Raw genomic sequence first — 19,780 nt, forward strand, 5'->3', positions numbered from 1 at the left:
ACACCTTCACCCTGCTCCACCAATGAACTATCACTTTTTGTTTTGCAGTGTTTAAGTGCAGATGTCTTGTGTTAGAATAATGAGTTTAGAATCCTCAGGAAGGGATGACATTCAGCTCTCATCTTGGGTATGTGTAGAATCCTCAGGAAGGGATGACATTCAGCTTTCATCTCGGGTATGTGTTGTTTTATTTGTTCTGCTTTTTTCATCCTGTGTGCTGCTGACACTGATATGCCTGTCTCCTGCAGGCTTAAGATTGGTCCACTCCTGCAACTTTTCAGGCATAATCCTACATTCTAGACCACCAGTTGTGGGTACAGTTTACCTATTTGTAGGAACAGGTCCCAACATTCTACCTACGTCATTTTATTTATTTGCCCAAAGTAAACAATATGTAATTATGGGTGTATCCCACTTTATATTATGGATATTGTCTTCTGCTGACAGTTTGCATTAACTAATAAAACCGAAAATAATATATGCATAGCAAGATAATACTGTTATGAACTTATGGTCTTGTGGCTTTGCTGTAAGAAAACACAAACAAAACCAATCTAGCTATCTGCTGAGTCCACCAAGGGTAATCAAACCCCTGATTTTAGCTTTGTAAATTTGTAGATTTATCGCTATACCAACATAGGACATGATATTTGGTTAAAATGTGAAAAGATTTGTCCTTCAAGGAATCTCAGTTTGGTTACTAATTCCTCCAAATTCCACCCCAAAGGAGGCTTTGTCTTTATCCCCACTGAGAGAAATTTGGCATTGTGGAGTTGCTGTATATTCCATTTAGGATCTGATTGGTTACAGAGCGGCTAAGTAAAAAACATTGAAGGAAACTATATATCAACATTAGGTGGGATGCAATTAAATAACTTTTTACTCTCAAGCATGGCAATTTTGGATGACATTGGGAAACATCTGTCCCAGTTGCAGTGTCAGGGAGTGAGGGCACTAAAAATAAACATACCAGTTATAGTGAAGTGTTATTAACATACAGAAAACTTTTAATTTCATAAAAATGACCAGACTCTTATAATATTAAGCCTCAGTGTGATTGACATTAAGACAGACTGTATTAAATGTATGATATTTAAAATAATTAAACCTTAATCAGGGAACTTGGTATTAACAGTACTATTCACTGTATCCAATCACGTGCATTAATTGAAAGTAATAATACACAGTATACTCCTTACTACTCAGTTCAATATAATGGTCACGAGATATCTTGTTTCAAAAAATAGTCTACAGATTACATTAAGAACTGAATGAAATGATGTTTTTCACCTAAGAAGATGTGCCCCCCCATGGAAGCCAAGACTTGATTCACAAATAGTGCAGAAATGTGTAACTAAACATTATATTCTAAAATTGATGGGATAGCAAACACAAACTAGATGGCACTAAGAATATTTACATTACCCATGCCTGTATTCCACACCGTGAGTACGTTGTATGGTTTATTTTATATTGTTTCTTTACTTACATTTATTCAACTCCATGTATTAAAAACTTGCATACAATAAATATAGAGCAAACTGAGTTGCCTTTCATGATGATCAGAGAACCACTTGAAGTAAAAAATGTATTCTCGAGACAGCTGGTATGAGTATTAAAACTAACTACCACTACATTAAAATACACTTTTTTGTAAGTTGTATTCCAAGTACAAGTGTGTATGGTTTCTCTGGTCTATATTTACAACAAACAAGAAAGTTTGGTGCATGAAAATAGTTTTGCTTTCTGTCACTGCTGTTTTCCAAACAAATTGTTTTGCACATTATTGAAGCATGCTTGTATAACATTAAAGGGTAATACTGCACACAGTTCAGTGTGAACATAAAAATATAGACAAATGTGACTGGTGTATTTCATAGATGTCTTATTTCTGCATTCTTCTGTAGTAAAGAGTGGAGGTATTAATGTGTTGTCCATCACTTGAGTCTTCTCTATAGATTACAATCCAGTGTATTGCTACTAGTTGCACTGACCTCATTAGTATCTCTGTCCACTACATGTCCAAACCATATCACTCTCCAATATATTCCTAACATCCATCTTAACTTCCTCAGTTCAGTTCTTATGACCCAAGTTTCTGCTTTATGAAGCAGAACTGAACTACTGTTTCCTACATTAAGCAGTGGTGGTTTTTTTGTTGAAACCCACCCCACATACTTTTCTCCATTTATTACATTCAGCTGATGTTAGTTCTACTCTACATTCTAATTCCTCACTAATGTTGGAGTCTAAATGTATTTCACTTCATATCAAATTTGTTAATCTTAGCTGTTTAACTTCTCTCTCTAGTTTATCTACACTTCTACAGCCTTCCTTTTTTTCAGTTGATAAAATCATCTATAAACAAGAGGTCCTGACCCATTTCCTCCTCTTGCTACACTAGTCAAAACATCCAGCCAGGAAAAGATTTGAAGCTGACCTTTGGTTTTGACCTAACATTACTTTGATCTCTTCAGTTCTTCCTTGTCCTATACTGTTGTCTTTGCTCCATTGTACATATTCTTACCAACTTATGTTACTGTTCCTCTCTGAATGCATTAATGAATGTCCATGATGCACCAATACTGTTTACTGTTTTTGTGTAGACTTCCACAACTTCTACTCCTCCCAGTGGCTCTCTTCCGACAGTGGACATTCCATTGCTACCACTTCCAATCCCTCTCTCATTACCACTTCATAATTATTCAACTTTATTTCTTCATTTAGCTATCTTATATATTGCCTGCTGTGTTCCCATAACACTCTCCAGGCTTCATTCATCACTAATTATAAAGCTGTTTTGTTTTACTTCAAACATCCCTCCTCTTGTGACAATACTTTACTCTTATCTCTTAATTGTGCAACTTCACGGTTGTAGTCATTTGTTTTGAATATTTATTCTACTCTCTCTATTTCTATTACAAGTAGTCTAAGTTGGGTCACTACAGCCTTTCTTGGAGTGTCTTTACAATTCACAAGAGTTCTGTTTCTTATTTACAAACTTAAATTGATCGTGTGTTGTGGAACTGGTAGCCTAGTCTGTACTGTAAGTAGACCCTCCTCTCTCTTATGAAAATCTGTGTTGGTAACAAAACTAGTTAGAACATCAGTCGTTTCTAGCTAGTTTTCTCCTTCCCTCTTGTTACATCCATGCACTTTTCTTTACTGTAAGTATGATTAACAATTACTTCAATATAAACCAATAAATTTATCTTTTATCAGTGTTAAATTAGACCCAGTTGTGACACTGAGTGTTAGATTAATGTTACCCAGGGACTGAACATAAGTACAATTATAAAATGTGCTTTTATTTTATCTCAGATTTAAAACTGAAATATTCTTTAACAACTGTAGAATACAAAAATACCTAATATTACGTTGTGTACAACTACATTAAACTTGAGGATACCCCATTCCCACAGTATGACCTATATAGTCATCCATCAACAAACACTTAATCATGATCTCTCCAAGATCAAACTTGGAAATGACATGTCCTACACTGGTGTCTTTCTTCAGAATATAATTCTTGGTAGCAGGTTCATCTAGAAATAATGAAATACACACTATAATTTATGTAGTTCTATTTTATGATGAGTAATAAATAACATAAGTGTTTTCCACTATACAACATGCTGTATCTGGTATTAACTACTATTATTAATTCAAAAAAAAACAAAATAAACTAAAAGCAATATAATATCCTACCTTGTCAACATATATTTACATAGTATTACCAAAAGCACCCCTTAAGGTAGGTCTGTACTCCACAGAGAACTACAGGGTTTGCTAGAAGTGATTGTCAGAACGTTTGCACCCAGTGCTAGTGAAGGGGTCATCCCCTGTATCCTATGCTGCTATCTACTGTTCTCTGATCAACCCAGTCACAACTCATGCTTAGCAGGTGGATATATCAAACAGCCTGTAGTCAGGAAGAAATTAGAACATGCTTTGTTAAGCCTAAATCTCATAAGTGGAACGAAACGACTTGCATGCTAATCTAATCATCCAACCCTTGATCGTGTGCAGGACTGATTACAGAGACAGTAGGACTTTCTTACAAATGTAGGTCTCTGTTTGTAGGGAGTGGGAAAGAATAGAATTAGAATGCAGATCACTGTATAGTAGAAACTCAAGGAATTAACTCAGGTCATTGTGTCCATAAACAGGTTATGTGGAAAATATATTAAACAAAGAACAGATAGTCGTGGTACTGAGTTCCCATTTGGTTCTAATGAAAATAGTGCTGATGCAGTCTAACTGGTGGAAGAGAGAACAGAACATACATAATGATGTGTGTAGGTGTCTCGAAGTAGCACTTACTAGTGACATGGGGAGGAGAGTGTCTCGAAGTAGCACTTACTAGTGATATGGGGAGGAAATAACGCCACCCATTCTCTGTCACTTTCCTTTAGCACGTTCATCATTCTCTCGTGGTCTTCAGTCAGAGGAACAAGTCGTGGAGGAACTTTATCTCGTTCCCAAAACAGAAATGCTGTTCATAATAAATATTATTAGAAAGTAAGATAAACTCTCAATAATGTTCAGTTGTTAGTGTTGAAAACTTTAGCATAGAGTTCTATAATAATTAGAATACCATCACCTACACAAATTGTAATATTTTCAAAATGAGACAAAACTTGAGTACAACAAACCTCTTCTACATGTGTACCACAGTACAAGAGATACCTTGTTTTTTTGATACCATAGTGTAAAACAAATAATATACCTTGCCTACTGTAGAGTATCAAGGAACTACAGTGTACAACCAACAAGAGATACATTGTTTACTCTATAGAATGTAAACAACCAAAAACAAGTATTAACTATAAAACATACAACAGAAACTTGTGCCGACAAACATACTGTACATAGTAGTGTTAAGAAGATATCTTACCTAGTGTAGTATACAACAAACAAAAAGATACTTTTGTCCACTAAAATAACTCTAGATGTAGCAAATCAAAGCCAACAAGGTTTCCAATCCATGTCTGGACACTAGGTAAGTTTGGTGTGTTATGCAAAGTGTTACAAAAATATGGGATATACAAGAAGACATGCAGTAAATATCATTAGATGTAACAAACAAAAGTTAGAAGTATAGGATTAGACACACCAAATCTGATACAAATGACACTAAATCTAACAAACCAAAAGGTTAACAACATATGGGATGTTGGAACACACACACACCCTATAACAATCCAGTAACCCCAAATGGAACAAAAAGAAACTAATCACATATAGAATAAAGACTAGACATACCTAATCTGTAAGAAATCAAAGTTAATATGTTAGAGGATATAGAACTAGAGATATCCCATATTTGACATAACACTAAATACAAGAAATGACAGTTAATTACGTACACAATACAAGACTAGACATACCAACTATATAGTAAATAACACTAAACAAACACCAAACTTAATGAGGTATAATTTGGAGTACTATACATATTCAACAAAATGAACTGAACCCACCTGACATACAGCACGTAACTCGAAGGACGTTATACATTTTCATTGCTTGGACAATATTTCTTGTTCCTTCTGACATGACTGTTGTTGGACCTGATGAAATAAGACAGTTCAAAAATAAGTTATGTCCTATAGAACAGTTTTGTATTGACTTAGTGAATATTTTCAACATGCAGTAACATTAACTGTTGTTTTCTTCTGAAGATTTTTAACACTTGAAAGAACATATATAAATCTGTTGTATGTCTAGGTAATGACTTCACAAGGTGTGGATAGAGATTTGTTAGGTCCAGACAGGAAAAACATGCATATTTTCAGTTTTGGATGTTGTGGTTTTTATTGGAATATTTTACCATTACTTTGCCCTCACTACATGGACCTTCACCAAATTTAACATGAAGGTTTGATGGGTCCATGTGGTCATACATACAAATTTTCAGCTTCACATTTTGTGTTCTGCAATTGTTTTCTTTGGGCATTTTTGTGTGCTTTGAATAACAGAAGGGAAGCAACCTTCCATGTGCGTAAGATAACCTTTCATTATTTATATAACTTCCATCTAACTGATGAGTGCTCCAGCTTGTATTAAATAACTTTCTAATATCTCATACTGAATGTTTTCTACATCTGAAAGAACATATAACAACATCAAATAAACTTTAGAGAGGGCTTGAATAAGCAGTAAAAATAAACTTAATTATAAATGTAGGATATTTCATCATCATTGGGTACAATTTTGTAACAAAATACAGAACATATTAAAATGAAGTTTCCTTCACTCCCTCTTCAAGATGTCTTCAAACTGTTCCTCATTCTCAATAATACAAAATAACTTTGTATTGGCTCAACTGAATAATAAATTTTATACAAAGATAACAAGGGAACCTCTTCCTTCATCTAGCCTGTTCCATCTACTAAAGTAAACTAAAAAAATGTTAGAAACTCAATGCCACCCCTTATCACTGAAATATTGATTGAACCTTCCTTATATTTACTACATCTGAAATCAACCCATTCCAAAAATAAATTGGACTTTGTTGAAAATGACTCCTACCCTGCCAAAATTTATATTTGTGTTTTCTACAAAATTATTATACATCAACACTCAGTTTCCTTACCCATCATAAACATCTTAATCTGATCTCCTCTAACTCTGCTGTTTTTCAAGAGATAATTTCAAAAGATATTAACCTTTCTATCATCCAATGAGCCCTTTCCAACACTTAATGTCCTTGCTAATGTGATGCTCACAAGAGTGAAGGAAGTACTCTAAATCTGGAATAACCAGTGAACTATACAATGATATAACATATTTAGACTGCTGCAGATGTAGCCCTAAATCCTATTTAGCTAACAACACTGAAGACCTTAATATTATCAGAAAACTTATTTTCCATTCTCTTATCTGTGTCATATTGTATACAAGAAAAACAAAAGGTCTAATACTGAGCCTTGAAGTACCCAAATGTAAATTAAAACAAACTGTAGTGGAAAACGTATCGAGGTTTTAGTAATACACCGAGCAGCTGCTTGTATAATACAGCCAGTTACAGCTGCCACACAGTCGTCTATTGATGGCTGATTCACGATGGCAGGATCAAGTTCTGCGAGAGCAGTGAAAGTGGACTAGTCTGCCTGATCCAGCTTCCACCGGGACACGCAGGTAGGGTGGCATCGACCACGGCCAGTCTCTCTCACAATTATAGGAAAATGATCACTGCCTCGTGGATTACTGTCAACCCTCCATGAAAAATGGGAGAATAATGAAGGGGAGCAAACTGAGAGATCAATAGTGGTAAAGGACTGACTAGGTGCATGAAAATAAGTGGAAGAACCAGTATTAAAAAGAGAAAGATTGTGATCAGAGAGCATACACTCTACAGAGCAACCCCTCCCATCAATAACAGCATTTCCCCCAGAGGGGATGATGTCCATTAAAGTCTCCCAGGATTAGAAATGAAGAGAGCAACTGTGCAATGAGAGCATCAAGGTCTGATTGATCATGTCTCTCTCCAGGGGACAGGTAGAGAGAACAAACTGATGGTATGACCTAAGGAAACACGGATGGCTACGGCCACCAAGGGTGCGTTGAGTGACAAAGACAGGGTGAGCACATGTTGATCAACCAATAGTGCCACCCCTCCATGTACTTGTCCATCACACAGCCTGTCATTTCTGTACAGAGAAAACTGCCAAATGGAGACTGTATCAGCAGGTTTGAGAAATGTTTCTTGTAAGGAAAGACATACAGGATGGTAGGAAGCAATCAGTGTTTTGATATCATCCAAATTAGAACGTAAACCTCGACAGTTCCATTGTATCAAAGTGGCCATTTTTAATGATGAGTAGGCGAAGTGGCTGGAGAACCCTTCTGTTTATGACCACGTCTTTTTTTCCTTACTGTCCTTTTTCGGAGGAGGTCTATCTACCTCCATAGATCCTGCCCTGGGTCGATGGAGTAGGTCTTTGTTATTGGAAGGGAATTCCAGTGGCCGAGGATGCGAACGAATGATTGTTTTGCCTCTTGAGGTGGGAGAAAAAAATGTATCAGAAGAAATGCCTGTATTTGAAACTGAAGGATGTGGATCTTGAGGTTTGTTGGAATGTATGGGAGGAACAGAGATGGGTGTGGAAGTCAATTCAACCTTTTTAACCATGGAGGTCAAAAGTCTTTTCATTTGTTTTGAAAACGATTTTCTTGGGGGCACAGAGAGATCTGTCTGCACTCTCACTGTAGTTGTGGAACGAAGTGCAGCAGCATATGTCCAAGATGGAGTGGCGGGCAGCAATTTCCGAGCCTCAGGATAACTAATGTTATGAGTTATTTTCAAACGCTGCACCTCTTTTTCCTCCAACCATTTTGGGCAAGAATGAAAGTAAGAGGGGTGAGAACCATTGCAGTTTACGCAATGTGGGTTCATGTCACAGTCATAGGCATCGTGGTCCTTGCCTCCACAATGAGCACATGCCAGGGAACCATGACATGATGTCTTTGAGTGGCCGAATCTCTAACATTGGAAATATCAGAGAGGGTTTGGAATGAATGGCCATACCCTGCAAATGAGATAACCTGCCTTGATGGTGCAAGGTGCACGTGATGATGTAAATGTCAAAATGAGGGTATTTGTTGGCAGTGTAACTCCATCTTTACGAATGGAGATGCGCGCCTCACTGCAGAAACTCCTTGAGTGAAGAGACCAGCGAGAATCTCTGACTCGGGGATGTTCTTCAAATCCCTCTCAACAATAACTCCTCGTGATTAATTCAAAGTAGCATGAGGGGTAACCTCAATCGGTATATCCCCAATTGCCGTTGAATTCAAGAGGAGTTCACTGTGGTGGGTTGTGGTTGTTTCAACTAATATGTCTCCAGGTCGAAGCTTCTTTACGGACTTTGGAGAGCCAGCAAGTACCTCTAGTCCCTTCTGAATAAAAAAGGGGGAGAATTGCCCTAAAAGTTTTTCTGAAAGAGAATGTAATATAAGAAAATGAGGTACGTGTGTTACAGATGTTGAAGATTGCTGTTCAGTCTTCAAGACGTGGTCGCTTACTCATTGACTGTTTTTTCACTATTTTATTTAAATTTGTTGAAAGAGGATCTATAGGAAAAAAGAAAAATTTTGGTACCCACTGACTCCACCCACCATGGAGCCCTACGAGGGGACACACTACAAAGTCATGCAAGGACAATGAAGCAACGCCAGGGTTTCGTGAGCACTATACCCAAACACCAGCATCAGGCACAATGTCCACAACACCCATTGAGAATTTCCAACACTGGTACTTGGTTGAATGTAGCCCAAATAAACCAGCCAATTGACCCAAGGGGGGCTGCCCGACTACAGGAATTCAAGGCCAAAGTGGTGCGTTAGGGTTGGACCCCCTCAACCACCAGGATCCTTTCCCTTCACAGGTCGCCATGCATGGCAAACACGTGGGTGGATGTTTAGATCCCAGAGAAGGTAACCCGACAGAACAGAACCTTATCTGGGAGGTCCCCTCACCACGTACAGGAAACCACACCGAGGGGAAGTGAGTGAGGAAACAGACATCTGTAATACGTGTGTGAGGACTTATATCCATTGGTTAAGCTATGAATCCAAAACCTGGGAACTGACATCCATGTGGGAATAGAATGAGAAATCAAAGGGGTCAGTTGAAACTTTGACTACTCACTTCATAGTTCTACACAAGTCATAATGAAAAAAAACACTTGGCACAAGACAGTGTCACACCACAAAAAAGAAGCCACTTTTATAGATAATGAGCTGATAATAAGAATCATAAAAAGAAGATAAGGAGAATGAGGAAGGTATCTCATGAAAATCTAAAGAAACAGACAGCATTAACAGATTCTAACCCCACCCTCTTACAGACAGAGGTTCAAAGTAAAGAGAAAACAATCTGCCTGATGATACACTAAAGCAACATGAACCAAAGCCTGTGCACCATCTCTCAAAGGAGAAACAATGGCTGGAAAAGGAGGGAAATAAAAACAACTAAACTGTTTATAAAAAAGGCTGAGGCAGGCCTAGCAGACTCAACAATAGAGGCATAGGAAGGCCAACTCACAAATCAGGTAGAGGAAAGTTGGCAAACAGGTGTTGTCACAAACAGATTTGGTTGTTTAAGGAGGAAGGTTGGACAAACACCAAACCAAATGGCCCTCAAAAATGAAAAAATCATTTTACTGTTAAATTAAGTAAGTGTGTATTGACAATAAAAATGTTTAGTGGATGGTATTTGTTAAATAAACAATATATTTAATGATTTGCAGTTTACTGGTGAAGATAAATGACAGACAGGGATATCACTAAGTGTTAAATAAAAACCTCTAACCTTACAAGAAGTAGGTACATATAAATAATGATATTAAAATCAAAATATTCAAAAACCTATAACAGTATAACAGCTTATCATCCACTCAAGTGTGTTGGTCACTTCTCAACTCCCAATGTGCTGACAGGGGAAAAGACATAAATAACACAAAATATATCATGACAACACCACCGACACATGAGAAGTGAAAATTTGGTAGAATCTAATAGAGGGAGTCGCATATTATATATTATATTGCAAAGCTATCGTAGTTTTTCATCCATTTTAAACAAAAATTCAACTTCAAAGTTATGTTACTATCCTTAAATAGGTCTCAAAAGAGAAAATAAGCAAACAGTATCTGAAGACAAGTTGACTTAACTGTTTCTTCAGTTTTGACACTTCCAGGAAATTTATTAATTTATCAAGCAAAACTAGGAAAGTGAAAACAATTGTTTATTTTTAGTGATAATTTATAAAACCTAGAACCACCAATAAACTTAGCCTTCTGTGGGCTAAAAATGGAACAAGTGAACCAGTGTAATATTTTCTCTAATCTCAATGATGCACAAGATTAAAGAACAGTGCCACCTTGTTTTAAGTTTCCAAACTTACTCAGGTCATTTCTTGTTCCTAAAACTATCACAACACCATCCTGTCCTTCAACAGCTTTGTTAACGTCATCTGTGTTCAATACATCTCCCTTGATGACTATATTAGGCTTAACATCTGGTGGAAGTTTGGTTGGGTCTCTCAAAAAGGCTGTAACTTCAAAGCCTAAATAAACAGATGTTTCTTCATACATTTATAATGTTTATTTATGACAGCCAAACATTTTTAGAATGCTATTTTTTTTCTTCAAGATTTAAAAAGAAAGCTTATGGTTAGCACACATCAGTATTTTGATGAATTTATTAGCAACTAAAGTTCAATGTAGAAAAACACAATGAATTAACTTCAGACTAGAGCACCATCTTTCTCTTCTAAGAAGTTTTGCAATTCATTACATGATCACAAAGCTTATCTGTACAAAGGGCATTCATAAGTTTGACAAGAATTATAGTTTACAGTTAAATTTATGCTCACTATGTAGTACAAAGTAGTTGTTAATAAAAGACAGCAAAGTAACAACTCCATACCAATAGAAACTTGTGGTCATAACACAACAGTGGTGCAGAATTACAGAGTTCAAATAAACACTGCATAATTTACAAAAAACTGTTATGTCACCGAGTGGTTTAGAATAACAAACATACAGTTACTTCCTCACCTCAAAAATGATGTTCTCAGACTTAATATAATTTGATTGACTGAAATAAATACATTACAATACACTGAATTAAGATGTAGTGAATATGATAAAAGTGGATGAAACATCCTAGGAATAAAAACAGTGATGAAAAACAATGATGAACTGAATAAACTTGGATTTAATGAACTAAAAATAAGCTAAACCTTCTTTCTTCTGGAAACATCCTATATGATTATTATTATACATTTCTTTCTGTTCAAATTATTTTTCATTGTAACATGGACAAAACTTGAGGGTAATTACTTAGAATTACAGTGAAAAATAATGTTAGTGGTAACAATGAGGATATGTGACAGACAAAAATACATCTTGGACCTACATTCTGTAAAATTAGATAATTTTATTACTTTCACAATTCTAATTCTATTATGATCTATGGAAATTGATTACTTTTATCTGACATTAATAACAATAATAAAACCCAACCCAACATACAAGAATATAATAATCGCCCAAAACATGGTAGTGACTGGATTCCAGATTGGATCCTTCTATAGAAGCTAGGGTTAAATTAAAGATGTGCTAGTGATAATACACCAGCTTGGCTCATTCTGTACAAGTTAGGATTACAACGAGCATGTGCTGGTAATTACAGACCAGACTGGTTCATTCTGTACACGATTAGGATTACACTAAACATGTGCTAGTGATTACAGACCAGCTTGGTTCATTCTGTACACGATTAGGATTACACTAAACATGTGCTAGTGATTACAGACCAGACTGGTTCATTCTGTACACGATTAGGATTACACTAAACATGTGCTAGTGATTACAGACCAGACTGGTTCATTCTGTACACGATTAGGATTACACTAAACATGTGCTAGTGATTACAGACCAGCTTGGCTCATTCTGTACACGATTAGGATTACACTAAACATGTGCTAGTGATTACAGACCAGCTTGGCTCATTATATAAAGCCAGGGACACAGAGCTTTCAGTCAAAATTTACCCAGTCATAAAGTAAACATAAATCAAGTTATAAAATGATACACTTACAAGGACATGAATGGACTAATGCAGCTGCAAATTATTGTTATTAGATGATTAACAGCCACTATCCCCGTCATAAATTGTATTACGACTGGCTGTATTAATTGGATTTATGACTGGGATAGTGGCTCTTATTCCAATTAATACAGCCAGTCATACAATTAAGAACCACTAACCCAGTCATAAAGACAATTAATATAAATATAGTCACAATATGATACACAGTTGGCCACTAATGTGGTCATAGGTTCATTACAAGACACAAATGGACTAGCAGGTATAGGCCGATTAACAGGAAACTTCTAATAATATTAGAGTAAATAATAATAGGAAGTTACTAAGTATAATAATCACAAGCTGATAAACACTGACCTAGCCAGGAGCTGATATGCAGAAAGCCACTACTTTTTTGTTATACTGACATTTTTCAAATAGTTAAATATTTAAAAATATTAACTATTTAAAACTACACTGTAATTGTGAAATTACAGGTGTTGAATACGTATGTAATGTCACGTGAAAATTGCATGTCATGCGACTTCTCAAGAGACGCGACGAACGTCTACGAACAATACAAAGAACGCTTGTAATATGTTAGATATAAAAAATTAATAAAGAAAGAAATAAGCAAGGATCTAGTGACAACTTACGTAAACCAAGTATAACATTATCTATGACCGTTCCTGGAAGTTTGGTGGTATCTTCTAAGCTGAAACTGTTGCTCACTGTGATATTTATAAAAACAGTGGCGAAGCAAATACTAAAAGCTATGCAGATTTACTTCAAATAAAATGTTTGTCACCTTTTTTTTAAAGGGACAGAGGGAGTCTATTTCCTTGTATACACCTATAGTGGTTAAAACATGGTAACAACCGTAAAATATCTTTTAAACTGTTACATAATTTCACCGAAAGGAGGTCGAAGGTCGTTTGGATGGATCGCCTACTTTAACCATTTTAACAAATATATAGTAGTGTGTTATTTGTCTGTCAGTCAGTCATTATACACTAAAATGACGTCCATGATGACGAGAAACCCACTTGAAGTAAAAATGTATTATTAAGATGGCTGGTATGGATATTAAAACTTTAATTAAAATATAGAACAAAGCTTCGACCTTCTTAGGTCATCTTCAAGTTAACAAACTGTCTTCGTTAACACGAAGATGACCTAAGAATGTCGAAACGTTGTTCTGCACATTAGTTTAATCAAAATGACAAATAAAGAATGCTTAACGTCACAATATGTACTAGAGTAACGTCAGTAAAACGTGCGCATGACATAAGTCACGAGAAGAATTATGTATTCTGTAGGCTGTCTCACAACATTAACATATGGACTTTCAAGACATGAAATAACATATCTGTTACTTTAAATTTGGTTTTATTTACTCTCAAAAGAGACCCTGCGTAAGCACACCTAGTAACAGTATGAACGTGATGATGGCGTTTTCATAATCCTCTACAAAATCACAGAAAATGAAATATTTGGCGTTTATCCCAATGCTTTTGTGTACTACTCTGTGTTGAAACATTATAAAAACAATTTTATGGCATATTTATAAGATCAAAAATGAAACAGCAAACTTATGTTCAAAATCAATGTTGAAGAAAGTAATGGAACCAACTGTACCTTTCTACGTTTTGTTTATCAATACGGAGGTTATCCATTCCAGCTGACAACAAAGCATCAAACAGCACAATGTACTATGTAACTGCCAATTTATGTTACGACACACACATAGGTTCAAAAAGAAAGCAACTAAGACTAATATAAAAATAACCAGAAAGATAACAAACGGCAGACCTTGAAGACGAAATGTCTGCCTTTTGGAAGAATTCGAGTTACCGAGTTTCTTACTTTTGTACCAGCCAATAATATTTTCGAGTATTTGTTGTTCGAAGTTCTTGAAATGGTGGTGGTGGAAATTTGCTCCAACGATTGGTTTTAAGAATTGACCGTAGAGGATCAATAACATTTAAACCTACTTGGATGTCCAAACTCTTCATCGTATTCTTTGGATAAATCTTTAACAATTTCATCATCATTAAATCGTCCATTGTCTTCGCGAAAGAGTTGCACTACCACATGACATCATGTTCTCATATAGGAAAACTAAATTACATACGGACCCTCAGAGTACAGAAATGTGAAGTGTTTTTGTTACCTTGCATATAAAAGTAAACACGATATCAACAAATACATGTAGTGGTGTCACAACAAAATTATAAAAACGCAGAATAACGACGGAAAACAGATCGATGTTGCTGCTATCTGTTGTGAAATACAGAAGTGTTATTATGATGACATTAATTTAAATTTAAATGTTTAATACAAGTTTCTATTAAGAAGCAAATATACTTAAGAAATTCATCTATATCAGTTAAAACGCATGAAAACTAGCATGTTATTGAGTAGAACTAACAATAAAATATTTTATTGTGTTTTCTGTAACTATATCACATTAATAGACAAACCTCTCACACTCATAGTCGACAGTGAGCAGTCAGTAACAGATGACTGGTGCTTGTTCATTTTTTAAAAATATAATCCATCATGGTTACAATTTGAATAACTGCTTTAAGTTTTAACGACAATACGAAACATCAACAGTACTTTATATGTATATTCTATTTCTTTGTATGTTGAGCATCTATACATACATACACATACAGGGGAGTCGAGAGCCAGCACAGGCCCCAGGGTTAGTAATATAATCGGGTTCACCATTCATTCTATTTATTAACTTTTGCTAATTTTTCAGAAAATTTAGCTGACAAATCTCTTTAAGAATCTTTTAAAAAACAGTAGCCATTTTAGGTCATCAAGTAGTATTCATTTCTAGCGAGCTTTGTAACATCACACTAACGGGCCCCGGGACAGCTGGCCTCGTTCCTCATCCTTCGTTAGCCTTGTATTATACATGATAAAAAAAAAAAAGTCATGCTATCTGACCAAATTCTCAACTTTGATATTTCTAAGAAATAGGTCTGTATTCGTTTAATAATACCTCACTTGCAAAAATATTAACAGAACATCCAAAGAATATAAATAATATGACAAAATAAACTTGTAAAGACTATAATCTAAAAATTAAACAAAATTCAAAATGCTGGATCGTGGTATCATAGGCTATAGTATGAAGCCTTTGTTTAAAACTAGTGATGCAAGTTGTATTAGAAAAACATTTTCACCACAGTTGTTTCTACAGTAACGAACAAATATGCAACTAAAATTTTAACATAAGTTTATCCAATAACAGTTCTTCCTCTGCCTATAGTTGTATCGACATGACAAAAAGAACTAAATCTCTATATTTCTCAAAGCGGCTAATAAGGGTATTAAATCTTTAAGTAAAATAAAACATAGAACAACGATTCGACCTTCTTAAGTCATCTTCAGGTTAATTAAAATTTTAATACCCATACCAACCGTTTTGAGAATACATTTGTACTTCAAGCAGGTTTCTTGTCATCACGAACTAAATCTCTGTTTATTCCAAACAAGATACACCACGTACCTAAATTAAGAGCTACTTGAACAGTAGCTAAACCCGTATTTCCTGTTGCTCCAAATATTACGATTTTTCTTATGTTACGTGTCATTGCTTTTATTTCACTACCGAACTCGATTGTTCGCGCTAGCTTTCACTACAACACCAGTTTTTTGCGCCCTCTTTTGACATCACTATTTTAATTAACTTGCGTCTAGCGAAATAATAATTCAAATACATTTTTATCTAAATAATATTTGGGCGCGTTTTAAAAGAATCTAACTGTAAAAATAGTAAACTAGGTTTAAACATGCTTATTCGTTAGAACTATCTGTCAGAAGTTATCAAAGGAAAATTTCTACTCCATCAAAGTACACCTAAAATTGAAAATAAAAAGGAATATACACGATATATATATATATATATTGCATATACTATCTGGACAGAAGTTATGTAAATTAATGATTAATGAAAAGTTATCTTGGGACATGGAAAATTGCTTCCCTTATATGTAACTGTAAAAACGCCCATAAAAACTGCAGAGCGCAAAATGTAAAACCCCAAGTTTGCATGTATCTCTGCATGGACCGAATAAACTTTCACGCCAGATTTGGTAAAGATTCGTCAACAGAGGACAAAGTAGTGGTAAAAAAAATGCAAAAATGCCCATAAAAAAACAAAACACAAAATGCAACAAACCTTGCATTACGAGACAATTTTATCAATGTTTTAAAAGAATATTTTTGTTCGAAAAAGATAACATACTGTTGCACTAACGTTTGATTTTTGTAATGTGATCCAATAGACAACAACTGTTGCCTATTAGCGAGTTGTGATTTAAAGGCTGTTTCTTATTCATGCATAGCCTACAATTTATCACATTCTGTTTTTCTACATTAACTCAGGAATTTTCAAATTTTATAATTTTTCATATTGTCTTATTCTATGCAGTACTCTCTATATAGCGCAGAATCTATTGATTTGTTTTATTTCTTCCTTCTAATATTGCTGCAATGTCATACATTCAGCAAGTAAGTGGACAACAAGCGTCCTTCACTGGCCGACTAGTTGGTAAAGTATAGGTTATAGCATTACCTATGTCATACGAGAATGATCATCCACATGCTTAATGCAAGACATGATGGATAACTCTGACACAAGTAAAGAGCCTGGAACAAACATAATTTTTCATGGTTTCCAAAATGAGTTTCTCAACATAAACTTTAATTAATTTAGAGATTTGTTAGAAGACGACAGTTTCATTGAAGTACAAATGTATTCTGTGGTTTGATGACATAAATAAAGACAGGTTTTCACTTCGCATCACTGTAACACTTAACACATAGCCTCTAAATTCTGAAATTAACGTATTTAACTTATCATTATCTACATAACGACATCTTGACAGTGCATGGTGAACTGGTAAACGGATCAATTTGATATACAGGTATTTTCTATGTAAATTTTTATGCTAAAAAAAGTGCCACAAGGTATAATCAGGCCACTTAAATAGAATATTTTGTTTCAGGTGCAGTAATGATACCTCTTTATAAAGCAATTATAACGTGTGATTAGGATAGTTCTGAATATAAACAAGTCAATACGTGAAAGCAAGGTACAGATCTGATACGACTGGGATAGTTCTGTACACAAGGAGTGAATCAATTACATGGGATAAAGAAGGAACGTACTCTTCTCAGTATAGCATCTAGTTGTATATACCTTAGGAACTAATTATAATATACGACATCCATGTTTAAATTTTGTGACTGCCAAATTTATTTTTAAATAAGAGACATCTCAATTTGTATGAATGACAAGTTGAATACAATAAAGAATGGCTAGGTGGTTAAGGCACTCGACTCGTAATTTGAGGGTCGCGGGTTCGAATCCCTGTCACAACAAACATGCTCGCCCTTTCAGCCGTGGGGGTGTTATAATTGGCGGCCAATTCCACTATTTGTTGGTAAAAGAGTAGCCCAAGAGTTGGCAGTGGGTGGTGATGACTAGCTGCCTTCCCTCTAGTTTTGCAATGCTAATTTAGGAACGGTTAGCGCAATAGCCCTTGTGTAGCTTTGCGCGAAATTCAAAACAAACCGAGACAGTTTAATTTTTTTAAACAGAAACTTGTGAAGAGATTTTCTAAAATTGTTTTTGAACTGTCTACTGCTTTTATTTTGACTGCTAGAATGTAATTGGGTACTTTATACCACAAATTGGTTAAATGATCAGGCTTATTTTAGAATTACGAATCACCGTTTTTGAGGAAATGAGAATCAGTTGTGAAGGTTTATTGCTCCAGATTCAAAAGAGCGTGGAACGATTTGTTTGTTTTTAAATTTCGCGCAAAGCTACACAAGGGCTATCTGTGCTAGCCGTGCCTAATTTAGCAGTGTAAGGCTAGAGGGAAGGCAGCTAGTCATCACCACCCACTGTCAACTCTTGGGCTACTCTTTTACCAACGAAGAGTGGGATTGACTGCTACATTATAATGTCCCCACGGCTGAAAGGGCGAGCATGTTTGGTGCGACGGGGATTCGAACCCGCGATCCTCAGATTACGAGTCGAACGCCTTAACCCACCAGGCTATGCCGGGCCTAGAGTGGAACGAATTTCAGATAACAAACCTAGAAGGCCATAGCCTGACACGCTGACTAGGCTACGTCCAGTGGATATGAAACAATAACTTCTACACAGAAACTGACGTGGCTGTTTTCTTAATGTAAAATTGTTTATAAATGGTTTACCATATCGTTAGTCTCTGCTGTAAACAACCCTGTTGAGTGTGAAAAGAAGTTAAGCATAACTTCTGATCTTGGTCAATAATTATTTTACTTTCATACATTTTCTTGTTTGTGGCTACAGAAATGCGATACAATATTTTATAAGTGTAATTGGTTAAATGACTAAATAATTTGGTTGAAGCCGGTTCCAGAAATACAGGCCACGAGACTGAGGGAGACGGGAAGTGAACTGACAAGTTTTCTTGTACCTGTACACGCAGGAGAATGAACAGTTTTAGTGGACAACAGCACCAAACAATTCGTACAAGTTCAAGGTACGTTGGCGATTTTGAGCTCATAAGTAGAAAAATATAGTTAACTATATAAGCGAAAAAAAATAACGAAATAAAATACTATGTTACGAAGGTTGCTATGTTTTATTTATTTTCTAATTTAGCGAGTAAAGGTGACAATCCAGGCTAAAGTTTGTCAGAACATACAGCTTAGAACAACAGCGCAAGCGCAGAGTTAAAAATTGCGTGCGCAGCTTGTTGAACATTAAATTATCTGCAAAATTACGTGTTTATTACAAATACTACAAACCATAAAACATGAAAATGACAAAGAAAAGTAATATTACATAAAATCATGTAAGATTCTGATTAAAACTTGAAAAACATAATGTTTATAAAGCCAGGTCGTTGTAGGGTTCCTAGATTGTAAATTTATTTATTTATTTAGTCGCTTCCCATTGGGAGTATTTTCTAGATTTACTTTAGTAGAGTCTCTGTTTTAAGAGTAAATAAAACCAAAACTGAGAGTAACGAATAGCTTTATATTTTGCTTTTCAACTTCACACGTGAGTTATAGAGTACGTAATCATTCTCGTGATTCATGGCATGCGCAAGTTTTATTGACGTCCCTTAAGTACAAATTGCTGCAACGTTAAGCATCCCTT

The 19,780-nt window shown here is 35.4% G+C and overlaps 2 protein-coding genes across 5 annotated transcripts in view; one reads left to right on the forward strand and one right to left on the reverse strand.

Moving 5' to 3' along the window:
- Nucleotides 1–3,287: 3,287 nt before the first annotated feature.
- On the reverse strand, nt 3,288–16,292 carry LOC143226845 (flavin reductase (NADPH)-like). Of its 2 annotated transcripts, none has more exons than XM_076458334.1 (5): nt 16,127–16,292; nt 10,913–11,074; nt 5,484–5,573; nt 4,364–4,495; nt 3,288–3,545 (listed from the first exon to the last, which is right to left on the reverse strand). In XM_076458334.1, the coding sequence occupies exons 1-5, from the start codon at nt 16,209–16,211 to the stop codon at nt 3,394–3,396; spliced, it is 621 nt and encodes a 206-aa protein (XP_076314449.1). In that variant the 5' UTR covers nt 16,212–16,292; the 3' UTR covers nt 3,288–3,393. The 2 variants fall into 2 exon arrangements, with proteins under 2 accessions (XP_076314449.1, XP_076314450.1); XM_076458335.1 differs by having other exon boundaries at nt 16,039–16,175.
- A 2,526-nt stretch (nt 16,293–18,818) lies between these two features.
- Nucleotides 18,819–19,780, forward strand: part of LOC143226843 (beta-1,3-galactosyltransferase 5-like) — a 45,381-nt gene continuing 44,419 nt past the window's right edge. The window contains exon 1 of one of the 3 annotated variants that reach the window (XR_013014780.1): nt 18,819–19,157. The gene's annotated coding sequence lies outside the window, so the exon portion shown is untranslated. The remainder of the gene's footprint in view (nt 19,158–19,780) is intronic. The other 2 variants (XM_076458329.1, XM_076458330.1) reach the window with 2 other exon arrangements.

The sequence above is a fragment of the Tachypleus tridentatus genome, chromosome 9 (genome assembly GCF_004210375.1).
Source record: "Tachypleus tridentatus isolate NWPU-2018 chromosome 9, ASM421037v1, whole genome shotgun sequence".
In the NCBI taxonomy this organism is placed as follows: domain Eukaryota; kingdom Metazoa; phylum Arthropoda; class Merostomata; order Xiphosura; family Limulidae; genus Tachypleus; species Tachypleus tridentatus.

Bases quoted from the DNA above. Each gene is read 5' to 3' on its own strand.
- LOC143226845 (XM_076458334.1), bottom strand. From the start codon at position 16,211: ATGACACGTAACATAAGAAAAATCGTAATATTTGGAGCAACAGGAAAT. The intron at 11,075-16,126 runs GTACGTGGTGTA...CTGTTTATTTAG, and splicing joins TCAAGTAGCTCTTAATTTAG to GCTTTGAAGTTACAGCCTTT. The intron at 3,546-4,363 runs GTAAGTGCTACT...CATTATTTCTAG, and splicing joins ATTTCCTCCCCATATCACTA to ATGAACCTGCTACCAAGAAT.